The sequence below is a fragment of the Hipposideros armiger genome, unplaced genomic scaffold (genome assembly GCF_001890085.2).
Source record: "Hipposideros armiger isolate ML-2016 unplaced genomic scaffold, ASM189008v1 scaffold_802, whole genome shotgun sequence".
Taxonomy (NCBI): Eukaryota; Metazoa; Chordata; class Mammalia; order Chiroptera; family Hipposideridae; genus Hipposideros; species Hipposideros armiger.
Window position 1 is genome coordinate 624,561 of NW_017732152.1, and position 18,767 is coordinate 643,327.

At 35.2% G+C, this 18,767-nt stretch overlaps 1 protein-coding gene across 5 annotated transcripts in view; it reads left to right on the plus strand.

The window, feature by feature from the left end:
- PCDH7 (protocadherin 7) overlaps positions 1–16,640 on the plus strand; it is a 470,358-nt gene extending 453,718 nt beyond the window's left edge. For 3 of the 5 annotated variants that reach the window (XM_019628662.1, XM_019628663.1, XM_019628664.1), the window contains exon 3: positions 12,782–16,640. In XM_019628662.1, the coding sequence (XP_019484207.1) occupies positions 12,782–13,158 (377 nt within the window). In that variant the 3' untranslated portion in view covers positions 13,159–16,640. The remainder of the gene's footprint in view (positions 1–12,781) is intronic. The other 2 variants (XM_019628671.1, XM_019628666.1) reach the window with 2 other exon arrangements.
- The last annotated feature ends 2,127 nt before the right edge of the window (positions 16,641–18,767 follow it).

Sequence of the window (18,767 nt, forward strand, 5' to 3'; positions counted from 1 at the left end):
ATATATAATATATATATATTTACTTATAGTTGACATTCAGTATTATTCTACATCAGCTTCTTGTTGATAATAGTCATTCTAACAGCTGTGAGGTAGTATCTCATTGTGGTTTTGATTTGCTTTTCCCTAATAGCTAGTGAAGTTGAGCATTTTTCCATGTATCTGTTGTCCATTTGTATGTCTTCTTAGGAAAAGTGTCTGTTCAGGTCCTCTGCCCATTTTTTAACTGGATTGTTTGTTTTTATGTTGTTGAGTTATAGGAGTTATTTATATATTTTGGATATTAGCCCCTTTGCGTTGTTTGCAAATATCTTCTCCCATCTGGTGGGTTGCCTCTTTGTTTTGTTGATGGTTTCTTTTTTTGTGCAGAAGCCTTTTAGTTTGATATAGTCCCATCCATTTATTTTTGCTTTTACTTCCTTGCCTTTGAAGTCAAATTCATCAAATCCTCTTTGAACCCAAGGTCCATAAGTTTAGTACCTATGCTTTCTTCTATGCAGTTTATTGTTTTGAGTCTCATATTTAGGTCTTTGTTCCATTTTCAGTTAATTTTTACGACCATGTTTTTCATTCCTCCACTCAAAGGCACTTATTGAAGATGTGACTGGTTTAGTGCTAGAATCCAGGGTACACAGTTAAGCCATTTATGACTCCAATCCATAGAGATTGACCCTATATGGAAAAGTCACATGAATCGGCGGCAGATTTCAGTACAATATATTAAATGCTATGAAGATAGAGGATGCAGACTAGGGGAGCAAAGAGAAATCACAATGAGGCTGATTAGGCCAACTCTTAAATGAGACATCCTGGAACCCATTTTGAAGGATTTATGGGAGATAGATAAATGATCAGGCAAAGAATACCAGAGGAAGCAACGCATTAATGTCTTGAAGACCTGGAATAGCAAGAGGCTTTCTAGAAATAACAACTACATTAGGTTTGTCGAAGTGGCCAATGGTTTAGGTTAACTCTTTAACCTAAAGAGTTTAGGTTACGGATCTAGATGCTGAAGGGTGTTCTATGCAAACATACGGAGCATGCGATTTATACTGAAATGTATGGAAGAGCTTTCAAACCAGGGAGAGATGTGTTACTCTACTTACTGTTCTTAAAATAATCCTACAGGGGCTTTTTATTAGGCACTTTTCTGCTCATCGCTAGGAGGGAAACAGACTAAACAATCAAACAAAAGTGGCATTTAAGTGACAAATATCAGGAAGGGACAAAGCCACTGTGAGCCTGGCAAAGGCCTCATTAAGGTCGTGCCCCGGTAATTGGCTCTACTGCTTACATGTGACGCCAAATCCCCTTTCTTTCCTCTTCTTGGGAATCACACTACCCAAATTTAGAATGGCTGAAAATGGTTTCTGTGGTAATAGTCCTAGAGCCAGCTATTACTGAGGGGCCCAGGAGGAAGACGTTGTGACTCACAAAAGTGAGCGGTTAGTACTTTCCTGAACAAAAAAGAAATTGAACTTTGTGGATTGGTCATATACTAATAACTTGGCAATTACATACTCGGGTGCTGTCGAATTTTCAAAAGGGGAAATTGAAAATACTTAAGTGGATGCTCAAAATTTAGGTAAACATGACTCAATAAAAGCTTTGAAAGTCAAAGTGTTTTACTTCGTTTCCTTTAATGGATGAAATATGGGTAGAAAGGATCAACTGTATCAAGCCTGTGCTGTCCTCGCTCTGACCTGAGAATCAGTGTGAATGTGTATTAGGTTCCTATTGCAACTGTAACAAATTACTAGAAACTTAGTGTCTTAAAACAACAGAAATTTATCCTCTTACAGTTATGTAGGTCAGAATTCTGGCAGGTTCTCCCCAGGCTAAAAAAAGCAGTCTCAGCAGGGCTGCCTTTTGTTCTAGACCTAGAGGCTTGAAGGGATAATCGGTTTCCTTGCCTTTTCCAGTTTTGTGAGCCTACCCACATTCCTTGGTTTGTAGTTTAGACCCCTGTAATCTCCCTATTTTAAAATCTATTTATTAGCAACCTACATACCATCTGAAACCTTAATTCCCCTTTGCCATGTAACCTAACATGCTCACAGGTTCTGGCGATTGGGATGTAGGCATCTTTCCAGTGGACCGTTATTCTTCCACCAAGGAAAGGGTGTGGGAGCAAATGTGAAGATGGCTCCTGCAGCATCGCTTGGAGCATTACAACTGCCTCTGCATCCAAACAGCATGAGAAGGTATAATGCAGGCATGAGAACATCTCTGGGGCTAGCTTCTCAGTCCATCACAGGCTCCACTGGAGATTCAACAGTGAGACTTTGCTACTCTCCAAAGCAGTAGGAAGTAAATAAAGGAAAACATTTCAATGAACAGCAAAAATCAATGAAGCAAACTGATCCAGAATTGCTTCATTGATTTCCCCCACTTTAGCTGCTCATTGAGTCCTGTTTGCTAGTCATCAGAGATTATTTCCTTCCTTTTCCGTTTTTTTTTTTTAATCTTCTCTGTACTCTCTCCAGCTCTTTAACACTTTTTAAGTCCTAATTGTGATTGGCAATTTTAGTTTCAACTGATCAACTTATTGACCATAATAAGGGGCCAGCATTCCAACTATTTTAAAACTCTCCCAAGAATTGGTTTCCTCTCCTACCAAAAGCTTTCAGAGCCTCATCTCTCAATAAAGCTTCAAAACTCAATGTTTTCATGAAATCTTCCTCAGAAAGGAACAGAAGGAGGAACTCTGTTTTTCTCCCAAATCACAGTAACTAATGGAAGTCTATTACAATGCAGCTTGTTATTACTGCAGTCTTTCCAACTAGGTAAGCTTTTCTGTATGACTTGTGAGATATTTCAATAGGTAATTCCATGAAAAAAGTTTGAGAATAAGTTTTGAAAATGGCCATACCGTTAGAATAATTGTATAATTTCTCAGGATCCTGACACTGAAGGAGGAAATGAATGGGTACTGTGATTTTGCCACATTAAAAAAATAATAATCATATATTACTTCAGTAAACTTAAATGGCTATGACTTGCCCATGTGCAAAAAGTAATCATGTTACATTACAGCTCTACTTCATACATGATTTGAACTTTAATACAATTCATTTTAGACTTTCACACAAAATAATGCCTAGAAAAAAACATATAGAAAACCTTATATCACATTAATGCCAATGGAATGTTTCTCTTCCACCTTAAGACATCCCCAAATATGAAATTAATTTGTTGTAATATTTAGCATATTTGCATTAAATATTCAGATATTTGATACCACTACTTATTACAAGAGCTATTTATTTATTTTTCGAAAATGTTTATATATAGTTTTCTCTTTGCAACCCGTTTATTTGTACAGAATTATATGTTATGTGGGGAAGCAAAGATAAAATGGGCACTGCTTTCAAGACTATAATCCAAAGATAATATTCTAACAGTTAATAGAGCCTTTATGTATTTTTTTATAATAAACATCTATTCCAAAAGACAATATTAATATTTATTGTAGGATATACATTCTACAACCTTATGGCCAGTAATGAAAACTGAAGATTTGAGACTATTACTGGAAATTGGTGACTCTAAATTGATACCTGCAACTTTTTTAGTACTATCCACATTACACTTTATAGTGAAACTAATATTAAGTGGCTAACACATTTTAGTAACTTACAAAAAATATTCATCTAGATCATTACTGTTTTGAATAAACTTCCATAATTACAAGAATTCATCAATTCATCCCTCTTGTTTAGGTAAGTGAATTGTGAGCAATTTAAGACACTGGTTTGAAGCAAATATTTGATGTAGATTCTAGGAAAGAAAACATGTTTTAAAATTGATCAGCAATCAGTTAAATTCATCTCTGACCATTGCTATTTATACAAAGCCTTATAAGTTATTGGGGGTTTTAGATTTGGACATTTAAATGACCTACCAAAAATATTAACATCTTCAAACCTAAATTATTTTCCTTCTATATATATGTTTCATGATTTTTTTTTTCATTTTAAATCTCTTTTTCACTGCTTGAATGAGAATTTGTTTACCACATGTAATTTCTGTTTTTCAAGGCTGGGTATTGAATTGTTAAATATTTCTTAAAATTTGATTCTAACACAAAAGGGAAAAAAATTCTGAAAATATACCTTTCCTTGGTGAACACACAATGCAATATATAAATAATATATTATAGAATTGTACACATGAAACCTATATAATTTTATTAATCAATATCACCCCAATAAATTTAATAACAAAGGAAATAGCATGATAAATAGAAATGAAAAAATAAAATACTAGGAATAAATCCCAATGGTAGTTATGACAATGGAAGATGCTTACAAATTAAAAGAGATTGTTAGATTAAATTTTAGAAATGTAATTTTGCTCTATGTTGTTTGTAAGAGAAACTTGGAATATACAAGCATACATATAGGTAAAAATAATGGATTGCTAAACCCAAATGTCCATCAGTTGTTGTATAGGTAAACGTTATATGGTAGATCCATACAACGGAACGTTATTCAGCCATGAAAAGGAATGAAGTACTGACTCATGCTATAACCCAGATGAACCTTGAAAACATTAAGCTAAGTGAAAGAAGCCAGATACAAAATACCATATATTATATGATTCTATTTATATGAAATCCCCAGAACAAGAAAATTCATAGAGACAGGAAATAGATTTGCCAGGTGCTAGGGAAGAGGAAATGGATAGTGACAGCTAATGGGTAGTGTTTCTTTGGGGGTAGATGAAAATGTTCTGGAAATAGATAGTGGTGATGGTTGCATATCATGAAGATAATATAAATCACTTAACTGTGCACTTTAAAAGGATGGATTTTATGGTATATGAATTATATCAATAAAATATGTAAAGTAAAATTATATATGTATATATTTACATTATATATATATATATATATATATATATATGTATGTATATCTCTCCTTTCTTCTCTCACCCACCAGAAGAATCAAAGTATTACCTTCCAACTGTAACTCGGGTATCTTGAATCCCACTGAAATTTTATGGGCACTTATCTGCACTTATGGGGGAAGACGATACTTGTAATTTTCATCAGATTATTGAAGCCTATGGCGCCTGAAGTAAATCATTTCTAATATAAGAATACCTAAGAGACTAGAAGGAAAATCATGAAAGCTATGATTATTGCCATGGAAAATAAATATGAATGGTAAAATCAAACAAACAAACGAATAAAAACCAGAATGGGGTCTATTTTCAGTGGAATAATCAATTGCTAACTTGTGAAATAAATGTCCCCAGTTTCCTTCTGGGTTGTGTAAACTCTTTAGATCAACCTCGGAGCATCTTCTATTCTGCTCCCTTAACACTCCCTTAACCACTGCCGCTGATTTTGCATGTGTGGAGAGAAAAATCAAAGTGAAGGCAGACCTCTGCGTGCATAGATTGATCGCTCCCAAGGAGTCACCATACATTTTCTGCTGTGGTGCAGTTTTCATGTGTGGACCAGCAGATTCGTGTTTGAGTTGATTCAGCCAGACTGCTTGAGACACGGCATGCACCGTCTCCCCTGTAGACGATTACGCCACATTCGGAATGACACTGGTCTAAGCCTCAGGGCAGTGAATGCTTCCTAAAATACATTCAATTGCTGTTTAATGGAGTCTAGCCTAAGGTATGGAGAAAAGTTGCTGATGCTTTCAAACATGTTTAAACATTTTAATATTGTCTTGGCGTGTCAGCCTGAACTAGAGTCCTCGTGGGTATAATGAAGTAAAATCCTGTACTTACAGGATCAGACTTTCCAGATCTTCTTAATCGAATGTGCTTATATCTCAAAAAATGTCCTTTTGAATAGTTGGACTTTCAATCATATTAGTCAGTTTCTTACCCATGCTAGGGAAACATAAAAGAAGTGGAGTATGTTGTTTTCGATCTCAGACTGTTGGTTGAAGCAGTTTATTTATTACAGGTAATATAATACATCCATGATCATGAGCTCAATGATCTATTGAGATATCAAGGAACTCTCCCCCACCACACACACACAAATAAGCATAACCTGGGGGCTTCAAAGAAGGAAGAGTTATCACTCCTTACGTTTCTGTGGATTGGCTGCTCCGTTCTTCTGCTCGTGTTGCCTGGCTCCCTCACGTGGCTCTGTTCCCCTGGAGCTTGGCTGGGGGGTAGGCTCTGCTTGGACAGCTAAGTCCCTCTCTCAAATAGTGTTTAATCTTCAAAGAGGTTAGATCATGCTATCTCTCTGGATGGAGCTCACAGGAGTTCCAGGACAAAAGCAGGAGCTGCTAGGCCTCTTGAGAGCTCGTCTGCAAATAGCACAGTATTACTTCTGCTACGTTCTAGCCGTCAAAGCTAGCCCAGCTCCAAGGCCAGCAGGAATGGAATCCACATCTTGACAGTAGGAACAGTGATGTCACATTGCAAAGGGGCGTGTGTAAGGAGGAATTTCTGACCTTATAGTGCATTTTCAAACAATTGGGTTTACATTTATTATGAAATTTGCATAGAGCTTTGTTGAATGGCTTTTTTGTTTCATTATTTTTGATGTATGAGGGATGCATGGCATTTCCGGTATTTGTCTTGTTTTTTTGTTGTTGCTCTTCGCTTTTCAACCTCTTAGATTACTGTATTGCTAATTTTTGACATATTATTAAAACGGAGCTCCTTCTTGTGTTCTGGCCCATGCAGGCAAAGCAAGATAGCAAGCTGGAATGTTTCTTTCAAGTGAAAATGATTAATTGTGAGGGTGATACGTTTTGGTTGTAAAGATAACTTCAAATAATAGAGCATTTGCCCTTTAGTTTTGAGCAACCATAATGACATATACTGAGTGAATATTCTTTGGCTTAATAGTGTTAAATATTAAGAGATACCTGACATACAGTAACCAGGCTATGGTGACCAGTGTACGAGTATTTTCCTGCGTAGATGGTGGCTCTGATGTGTTGCAGATTCTATCAGCATAAACCCATTAGTACTACTGGAAAAGTTACTCAAAACACAAGCCCCTTTGATTGATGATTGGTATTAATTACACAATAAGTTATCTGAAACCCTTGGGGCCAGATATATCTCAAAATCCAGAACATTTCATATTTTAGAAAAGGTATAATGATTCATGTTTCATATATTATTTTTTTAATCTGCAAGAGTCTGTTATAGTACCCTTAATGAGACATACTATTTCCACAGAACATAAATATTCACACTATATGAGCAAAATAAAGATGAAAAATAGCCTTGTTCTGAAGCCAGGCTTGTTGTAAAAATTTGGGGAAAAAAACTTGATTTTCTAAGGTTTTTTTGATGAATTAGGGATATTATGAAATTATCCATATTGAATTGTGGATAAAGGATTGTGAACCTAAAGTAGCTAATATTTATTGAGGGTTTAGTGTGTGCCAAGAATTGCTACAAGTACTTTGCGTAGGTTAACACATTTAAACCTCACAATAACCCTAAGAAGTTAATTCAATCTTCTGCCCATTATACAAATGAGGAAATTGAAATAAATGGCAACTTGTTTACAATTATACACTTAGTAAATGGCAATGTTAGGATTTGAATCCAGAACCTGTTTCCTTAAACACTATCCATTTCACTCATAGAACATTGCAGACAGAGAAAAAAAAATCTCTGCCTCTTTAACTCTCTGCAGGGGTCATGACCTATTTACTGAACATGAATACTACACTAGAAACCATGCTATGGGCTTTATATGCATTAACACTTTTATCGCCAAAACAAATAGGGGAGTAGGCATTATTACCGTACTCTTGAGGATCTTGGAGGCTCAGAGAAATTATATCCAAAGTCATACAGCTGACAAATTATGGCCTCGGAATCTCACTCCACAATATTGGGACTCCAAATCGTTCTTTTGATGACTCCACTGTCCCTTGAGAGGAGGTCTAGATAAGACTGAAGTAAGGAGTTGAGTGGATAGGCGATCCTTATATCCTCTTCTAATTTGATTGGATCGTGTGATTTTATGATAAATTAGAACACTATATAGAAATCTTGACCGCCTCGGAGCCTGGTGTGACTCTTATGTAACTGTCAATTTCCCCTTCTCCTGGAAAATGTTCAGATACTTAGAGGATTAGAAACTCTTTGTCTGAGTCAGTGATTTCCACCTGCTCCATGATCTGTTAAGTGCTTGTCTTTCTCATCTTTCCAAATTCCCCAAACAGGCAGAAGGCAACAATCTTGAGGTTATTTATATAAAAGAGCCGAGGCCACCTTGCTGTGTACCGTTTAAATCATATCCTCTCCCACCTAAGCTTCATTGACTACAATAATAATTTTTCAAATAAAATGTTTTGGCTAATCAACATTAATTTCTTCTCAGTTCTATTATTTAAGTTAAAAAAAGAGATCATTTTTGACAGCAACTTTTAAATAAAGTACTCCATTTAATCACTTGAGATATTTTCATTTGGACTAAGGAAAGTAAAGGGAATATTAAAATATTTGTTGGAAATCCATTGCCAATTATTTTATTTATTTATCCTTTTGTAAAACTTTTTCTTAGTCCACCAAATTTCACCAGAATTTAGGGGTGACTTGAGAAAAAAAAAAGCTTTCATATAACAGGAAGTCAAGAAGTATAAAAAGAAAAATAAATACATATTTTTTAAAGGTGTGCTTTTTTCTCCCTCAAAGAAGAGAAGATCACAATTTTTTCATTTGCAGAATTTTGTCAAGTAATGTTAAAAAAGTGCTAGTGCTTGATTTTAAAGGAATGATGTGAACGTCTGGGATGTCTACACATTAAGTAACAACCCATTTATCTCACATGGTCAGGGAATTAAGCAATTTATGTATTAAACAAATGAGCAAATGGTGCATATAGCATTAAGTGTCTGAGCTTTTTAAAAAAGAGAGAGAAAAACTAATTGGAAGTATTTTGAAACTAAATGCAACATTCTCATGCCTTCTCTTATGAAACAGAAATAGCCTTGTAGCTTTAGCTGTAAGCCAAGGACCTGGGAGTAGAGTGGGTGTCCAGGATTCTGGCAGAATGCAAACTCAGCGTATGAAAATCTTCACTGATGCAGAGCTGTCTTCAAGAGTCTTAATGATTCCAGTGCTCTTTTATAATAAGGATGCCTCTCATGGTCTCTGAGCTGTGTAGGACAGCTTCTGGAAGCATGAAATGCCTCTATAAATCTGAGCTTTCCTTGTTATTCTAATGATTCTATGATGGTTTGTCTGTCTGTCACTTCTTGATGAGGTCTTTGCAGCACCATGTTCTGCCTACCCAACTCATCTGCCCTACAATTTTAAAGAACAACTACCCTTCTTTTTAGAGAAAGAACTCAACCACTTCTTACATTCGTTATAATTTCCTTTACTTAGGAAGTGTATAGTTTTAGGGAGGTTGTGCCATTTTTTTCATGACATGGTAAAATTTGTGACTTTGTGGCATCTATTTCCTGTGCTGCTCAGATCTATTTTTTTCTCTTTAAGAAGGGTTACTAGTCGTGGAGGGTCTGCCTCTATAATCCCACAAAAAAATAAGGCATTTTATGAGTATATCTTTTATGACAGGAAGAAACAAGTATATTTGATGATTCTCTAAAACCTTTTATAACATTTATGTTTTTGAAGATGTATACTATATACTTGCCTAATTAAGATAAGAAAATATAGAACCATAGAAAAATACTATTCCACTCAGGCCTTTCCTTAATAAATTGCATCATAATACACATTGCATTTGCTAATCATTGGCATTTCTTTTGAGGATTCATTTGACTCATCAAGATTAGAAGTTTTGATTGCTCGTGATGAATATCTTACAGCCTTTCTTGATTATTTTCTAAGTTTGATGACAAACACTGCAACATGTCTCAGCCAATTAGGCTTGTCAACTTCCAGTGTGGTCCCCAATCAAGTGTTTGACTTTGGAAATGACAGGAGATCCTTATTAAAAGTCATGTTTCTTGGATAGAGATGTGGCAGCCCACACGTGGGGCTGATGGCAGAGATGACAAGCTACATCTCATTAAAAGCAATAAGAGGAAATCAGTTTTAGCAGGAAGTAACCCAAACTATGAAGTATGTTCTGAGGGAAGGAATTAAAGGGTTTCTCACGTCCATTTGATTGGAAATTGAGTCAACCTAAATGAATATAATTTCTTATGCGCTACAAGGAGTTCAGGTACACAAATTAAAGCGCAGGTAAGAAGAGTTGTTAGAGTACTAATGTAGCCCTCTCAGCTGCCTCTACATTCATCACGAACAAAGGAAAAACAAAGTGCTGTGAATGTCAAGCTAGAACGCAAATGAATCTCTGAAAAGCAGCGATGTGTGTAAATCATTGTGTAAGTAAACTGACACGTTGTGTGAGGCTTAAGTAAACGTAGAGAGATGGTTGGAGACCATTCTGTCATTTCTGCAGGGATGACAACCACATTCATAGAGATTTTTCCTATTTCAGTAGCTAAATTCCTGATTATTATCTTGTGACCTTGCTAAGCACTTTCAGAAGAGAAAAAGAGAAGTTTCAACTTGTTAAAGCAATGAAGAAGAAAAAAAAAAGGAATCTGTAGAGTAAAACATAGATCTGACCTTACACTTGGCATTTTTATAAGTTTTTTTATTTTTTTCCTTTGCAAAGCATTTAGGTCAGCTTGAAATAAACAAAGTACCCCAGATGTGAAATATTCCCAAAGAACTCAGTTTGCTCGTTTAAACTAACTATGTTACACAAACCATTCATAAAATTTGTCAGTAGTTTGATTTTTTTAAATGCATCTAAAATATGTATTTGAGAGACACAGAGGGAATTTAGCGTGAACAACTGAATAGGAAAGTGCCTTTTCTTTTGATGATAAAATTAATAAGATCTGCTCACTTAGAAGTCAAATAGCAGCATGTGCAACTACAATAAATAATTATTTTTGCATTTACCTTTGGGAGAGAAAAAAGTAATTCTAGATTTCCTTTGAAGAGTGCTGGCATTTCCTTGTTGAATTCTCAGCACACAATACAAAAATCTCAGGCCACAGTGGTTCAAGTCAATGGGCTGACAAATGTTAATATTTCAATTATCTATCACTGAAGGAAAAAATGACATGCAACATTGGACTGCCTAATTTAGGAGATTTGGTAGAGTAAGTCTTCTAAACATCCTATACAAACGAATTCCAAAATAGGAATATGATGTTAAACTACAGGGCATGGCATGTGGGGACAAAAGCAGAGCATTAAATATGTTGGAAATAATTTATACAACCATCTCTTCTGTTTTAAACCAAAGCTACACAGGATTATGTCCCTGTAAATCTCACTAATTCCATTTGTTATGGATATATTTGCAGAGGTTGAATATTGTCAGTCTTTTAAGTCCCAAACCTTGTAATAAAATGATACCGTGTGATATAAATTGGAGCACAGTCATATTATGTTCTTTTGTTTGGCAATAACATAAACTGTAAAATATGTTAAATATAACCCTAGAGGTTATTCTCATAGAATCTGTTGAGGTGGAGCAGGATTTTCTCTCTCACTCTCTCTTTCTCAAACAAAAACAAAGTCTGTTAAAAAAAATAATATTTGTTTCGCTCAAGAGTGCGAGCGCTGAGCAACAGTGGTTCGAGTCCCGGCCGGAGCTGAGCTGCCGCTGAGCTGACAACAGGTGGCAGGATGGCTTAGCTAAAAAAAGAATATATATATATATATATATATATATATATATATATATTTGTAATAGTCAGAAAAATTAACTATTTAACTATTCTTACTATTTAAGTATTAAATAGTAAGAAAATTTAAGTATACATAACTATTATCCAAAGAAGACAGACACACATAATAATTTTAATCACACATACAGGTAATTCTTAACTGCAATCTTTAACTTTGATTCCTAAGAATTCTCTAGCTATAGCTTAGCATTATAGAAATAGAAAATACATTCCATTAGACTAGTCAACACCATTAATTAGGAGTACATGCTATTTCATCAATACTTTAAGAGCCTGACTATATTTACGCAATACATTGCATTTCACACAATTTTATTCAGCAAACACCTTCACAAATGTATTTCTATGTGAATACTCAGGGGATTATCCTACAGCACATATATAGTCACATGACAAGGTGGGGTGGGGGACGGGGGCTAGGGTGGGGGAGGTGGTGATATTGCTAGTATGTGTTCACTCATATCCTACTTGTACTTTGCTTTTTTATTTTTTACCACATAATGTATTGTCAATTTAGGTTCTATTTCTGAGTCACCCTGATGTTTTAGAATGTATTTTGAATATAAGGTTTTGCATATTTGCATTCTATGAATAATGTATACGCAGGAAGGAATCCAACTGGCAAAAGTATGTGATTTCTGGGATAATTTATAAATACAGAAAATTATGTATTTGGATTTAATGACTTTTCTTATGCATATGGAAAAATTTACACTGATACAAATATATGTATGAACTCTTATTTCTACCTGAGAATATACACAGGTCCCTGTCCTGTAACAAATGCCAAAATACCTATCTCTTGCACACACTTAAATTTATCAGTTTGTTCGTTCCTCTCTTTCTCTAATTATCGGAAGTTTTTGCAAAACCTTATCTTTAATGGACATGAAATGAAAACTGTTCTATGGGATGATGAGCTGTAGGGTGTTGAAAAAAGTAAACTGTTATGGTAAAGAATACACGCGCGCACACACACACAAAACCCTCCCCGCCCCCCCCCACACACACACACACTTCATACAGATCAGGAAAGCCTGTTGAGGAATGTCCAGCTCTAATGGCTCCTTCTTTCTGAATTTCAGATTCAAGACCTCTTCCGGATGTAGCCCTGACTGGGAAGTGCACCCGTGAGTGTGATGAATATGGCCACTCGGACTCCTGCTGGATGCCAGTCCGCACTTCTCCAGAGAGAAAGAAGAACCAGCCCAAACTCTCCACTTTCATGCCTGTTGATGAACGAGGAAGCCAGGAAAAGCTGGCCAATGGCGAGGCCGCCATTATGGGTGACCGCAACAGAAACCTCCTGAACAAAAAGTTGACCTCATCCTATGAGACCTTCAGTGCAGCTAGTTTCAGCAAAAATGAGGAAGCCAACCCTGAGGATATTCCCCTTACAAAAACAGGGGAATACAAGCCATCTCCTGTTAATACGCTCACTAGAAGAGAAGTTTACCTGTAGGCTATAAAGAACCAACAGCAAAGTTCTTTTCATGTATGAGAAGGAGAATAAGGGGCAAAAAACCTTACAAAGTAAAACCGTTTTAATCGAAAAGAGGGGGCTACCAAAGAGACAAAGCTTTGCCTGCCACTTCCGCCTCCCGATCAGGCCTTTAGCGATACCGTTAGCCTGATTGTAATGTACAATGTAGAAACCATCCTTGTTACTTGCATGTCTAACCCCCTCACTGATTCCCAACACCCACTCTCCCTCTCCCCACCCCCCACCCCCAAAAGATGGTTGCAAGTTTCTTTCATGGTAATAAGCCTGATTAGCAGAACACAACACATTCTCATTATCTCTAAGCTGAAGCATGATTTTAGTCACTTTGATTTAGTTCAAATGTCATATGGCCGATCAAAAAAAGGTAGATCAGGTTAAATATATTTCAGACATACCATCAGAATATGATTAATTACCATGAAAGGCAATCCTCAAAATGATGGAGCCCCTCTAATGGTACAGTCTTATAAAGGGGCCCCTCTAAGAAGCATTTTGGGAAGATCACAGCTTTAATATTCTATTAAAGACAGAGCTAAACAATACCCAGTCGGAGATTGCAGTCCCAAAATTGGCATCTGTTGTTCTTTTCAAGTCAAGAGCACTAACTTCAATTCCATATCTTCATTGAATATTCTTATTATATACACAATCTTGACCACATGTATCAATTACACTAATTATGATTTGTAAAAATTATATTTTTCAGAAAGCATCACTATTATCAACTAACTGGAACAATTGTGTCATTAAAAGGCCAAAGATCATACGGCAGATCAGGGAAATCATGAAGTAGATTTGGTCTTGACATGGAAACCCATTAAGCAACAGAAGCAACTGAACCTGTTCACGCACAGAAACACTCAAACACTAGCTTATTTTACATAGTCTCTCTACCCGGAAAATAGGAATTTTATTTTAAAATGGAATTTCTTTGAAAGCTCAGAAAATGAAAAAGTATTGAGATGTATTTTTGGTATTCTATTAGACAATTAGTTGAGGTTCAAGTTTAGTTTCAAAAAAATTATCAGGGAAGATTCTACTTTTTAAAATCATATTTGTGGGAAAGGAGGGAAAGAAAGATACATTGTCATGCAGTCTGATAAATTAAGTTCACTATTACCATTTTAGAATCCAGATATGCTTGCTGGTGTTACTATCCACATTTCAAATTAGCAATTGCAGTTTTTATATGTTCAACGCACACTTCCATAGAATACAAGTGCATTAATTTTGAAACCTGTGCAATATTGCACTATTTTGAGACTCACAATATTGAAACAAGGTGACACTCTAATTGACTTTGTCACTAATGCGATTTGAACATTTTAAAATATATGTCTTAAATCCAGACTGCACATGAAAGAAATGAGTTCTGGGCAGTGGCATGTCTCATAGTATGTACATCTCAAAGTTGAAAAATATGCAGTTTTCTCAGTGTAATAATAAGAAAAAACAAACCAGTATGCAGATTTTGAATCACTTTGCTCCATTGAGGATGATTTAATGCAATTGGAAATTGAGCTCGGACATTCAAATGAAAAGTGACAATCCAGGGACTGAACAGGGGATAACAGGGAAAGAGAGCACGTGTTCCCATACTGAATGTTTGTAACCTGGTTAAGGCATAGCCTTGATTGCTCTCTAGCAAACTGTAGAAACAATGTAGCTTTGGGTAGTTTCATACTTTGCAGAATTTCTTAGACTATAAAGTGAAGCAGCCTGGAATATAGGTTGTCAATTCACTCTAGGCCATCAAAATGCTTATCTTTGAAAACCACGTATCTGTTTGGTGGGGTACTCTTTTGGGGTCATTTCCTTATGATCCTTCTTAAAAAGAGTTTTCATTTTGATGTTAGTTTATGTATAATAGTTAGGATGAAAGAGGATATGTAGTTGAAGCAAAAACATTGGACTAAAATATCAATAATTGAACATGTTTGTGTTTAATTATTATTTACATTACGGAAAAATGCAATTCTAGTACTTTGTTAGGAAACTGCATTAAAGCAGTTCTGCCTTGTATAATCTGTAAGTACCTATTAAGACAAAATACTTCTAAAGATACTTATGAAATGTATACATATTTTTTCTTGCACGTTACAAAGGAAATAATTGCATAACACAGGTGTTCAACAAGCTTTTTTTTTTTAAGCATTTTTTTTCTTTCTTTCAGAGACACTTGAAACCCTTAGATAGCTCATTTCACTCTATCATAAAACCCTTCTGTTGTCTATAAAGCTAATACTGATCACCTGGACCTTCAGATTATTTGGATCCACATTCCCCAATGCCGTTTGCACCACATTCAAGACAGCCATATCATTGTCATTTAACTCGTGAGCCTCTCTTTAGAACTAAAATGGGTGTGAAAGAATAAAATTCAGTGTACTGTAAGTATTCACAGTAATTCTAGTAGAATTAGCTATCATAACATGTTTATTATATAATGAGCTGGCATGACACAGAAATATATTTTGTGTTTGTATGACTTTTATTTTGAATAGGTGAAATATGGTGCCACTCCATATATAGAGTGCTTTTGAAAAAAACCAATAAAAAGAAACAAAAAAAATAAATAAATGAGTGAATGCAAAATAAGCAACTGTGCCTTTTATACCTGTTGTTATGGTAAAAAAAAACGGTTGTTGGGTTTGGACAATGAGGGGAAATGGGCTATTCCCAACTTTTTTGATCTTGTATATTTATCCATGTTTATTTTCTGAAAATAATAAATGATATATTAAAAATTTGCCTTCTGACAAACTCAGATAATGGACCAGTCTTAAATATCATTCATTCATACAACAGAATTAAGGCATTAATATGGGCTGCTTAATTCTGACTAGAAGGCTAAAAGCATTTATTGTTAATAGTAACACAGGAAGATGTTATCAGGGGTAAAATCAATCCATCTTGCAAGATAAAAATATTGATTTAGAATTTTTAGTCTTTATTTTATTTCCTTTTTGTTATTTTTACTGTAGCTGCTGTTTCACACTTCTTTTCTGTACACAAGACTCTCAAGTGAACTTTGCATGCATTATACATTAGGACACATTTATAAATTAATGAGTAACTATATGAATTATGTGTTTTAAAACGTCTGTAGCTTCAGTCTAAACTCTAATGCTCATTCTGAACCTCCAGATATCATTTCTGTATGGTTTGTGACTGGCCTGCTGCCTGAGTTTCAGAAAACAAGGGAGGCATTATTTTTATGGGGAGAGGACCTAAGATGTAACTGAAGATGTCTGGCTGAAAGGCTACCCTAGGAAGCTGTTTCATAAGGAAGTAAAATAAAACACACCGACCAGAAGAAACTGCTAAGAATCGAACAACCATCCCAAAACAGTCCCGAGAAATCGAAAGATCTAAGTAGTTTTCAGTGTACTGTATCAGTGATAAATATACATGTGTCCTTAAGGAGAAAAAAAAAAAAAGTGAAGATGATCATCAATAGTGTAAAGCTTCCGAGTTGTGACCCAGGCAGAGGTATATATAACATCTGGAGGAAGGTGCCATTTTTCCCAGCTACCTAGGGTTTACTTTCAGACGGCTTTTCCTACATTTTAAAGCACTTGCATTCCGTGTGGTACGATCTGTTTGTAATGTTAATCATTGACTATTGTTCTGCTACTTGGATGTTGATAGTGAAGCAGAGAACAATTTATCATCGTTTATTATGAGTCACTATGCACGCGCAACTATGCTAAACCTGGCGAAATGTATTAAACACTCGTCCAACTATTTATGAAATACTTTACATAATTTAATTTGATTTTGTACAGTTTTATGTAAATAAATTGCTTGTCATTTTTGTCTCTGCAAATTAAAATATAACATGGTCAAATGGTTTCACACTTGTACGTGTACTTCTCTGTCGACAGGTTAGTTCCGTTTTGATTGGATGAGAAGTGAATGGGTGCATGTACCACTCTGAGTTAAAAACGGGTTTGATTTCTGCTAAATGAAGCTATAGTAAGGAAAATAATGCTGCAGCAGTTGTTGGTTTGTGGGGTACTGTGTGTAACTGTCATAATTCTTTGCCTTATAATGGAATGGAATTTAAACTCGTCAGTTTCATCAAAATAATCCCTGAGACAGTCACCTAGCTGGCTTTTAAATATTAAAAGAACTTCTCATCATTAATGTAAAGATTGATTTGTTTTTCAGGTGTTACCTAGAGAATGTTCACATTTAAAATTTAATTCTAAGTCAAATGGTATCTCTGTAAAGGCATCTCTGCTTGTTTTTAATCTAAAGCAATGATAAATACAAAAAAGTTAGAAACAAACAAAAAAACCCTGTAATATAAGATGATAGCACATAATAGAATTTCTACCTTATTCACTTTTCCCGCAGCTGAGCTTCCTCTACTTGTTATATTTTTCAGTCATTTACTATCTTTTTTAATTACTCCATTTACTCTTTGTTATCCAATTATCCACCTAACTATAATGGTTATATTCTTTATTTATTCAATTGATGTCTATTTAAACAAGCAATTTTTCTTCTCCAACCCAACTCAGACTTAAAAGGATAGGAAATGTTTTCTATATATACTAATAAATTACATGGAATTTTTCTCCCATCTCACAACAGCACTGCTAAAATCTACCTAGGTGGAAACATAGATATTCTGAAGAAGCTTGCCTTTCTCTACCATTTTTTCCCTCTCTTGGATAAAATTTCAAAATACTTTATATAGAATGACATATTCTTTTTTAAATCAAAGATGTCCTTGTAAATTGATTTTGGCTGGCAGCCTTCCTTCTCTAAAGAAGGAGTTAAGAGTAGATATGGTGAGAAAGTCTGCTTCAAGTTGTAACGAGGTGAAGAAATAACATGTGCTTTTATCCGGCTACTTCTCTTTTCTAATGGTGAGAATCATGCATCAGCACACAAATTAATGGAACAGTACATAAAATGAAATCACTACATCTTCTTCCCTTTAAATTCTCCATATAGATTTGACAAATCTGTTTTTTTTTATTTTACCCTGAAATTGCACTTAGATTAAAACATTTTCTACAAATCTCAAATGTAAAAATACATGAATAAACTTTAGAAAGAAGACAGACATGAAACAGGCCAACAAAAGTTGCATGTATTGCTCCCAAGGTTTAGGTTTGATTATTGAACCATCTCGGATTATTGGAAGAGTTCCATCTAGTTACTTAGGAGCTTTACTTAGCACAATCGTCTGGTTACACAGTATCTCACATTTATAGTGCACGTTATGGTTTACAAATGGTTTTGTACGATTTCCCCCGAACTTACCATAATACCTGGAGTATAAGCTGTAGAAACTGCTAAGCCATGAAGGTGGATTTTACATTTATTAACTAATTCTCAGGTGAATAAAAAGTGGCACTCAAAATTCTACCATATTAACGTTTTCCCTCTACTAGTTTATGAACCAATCTGAACATTTTGCATGACTTAGAAGAATCACAGTGAAAAGGGACTCTCCCCCATTTACCTGAATAAAATAAGCATCTATTTAAAGCAGGGCTTGGGGGCGGAGGGCAAGGGGAAGGCACTAATTACCCAAATTGGCAGGTAAT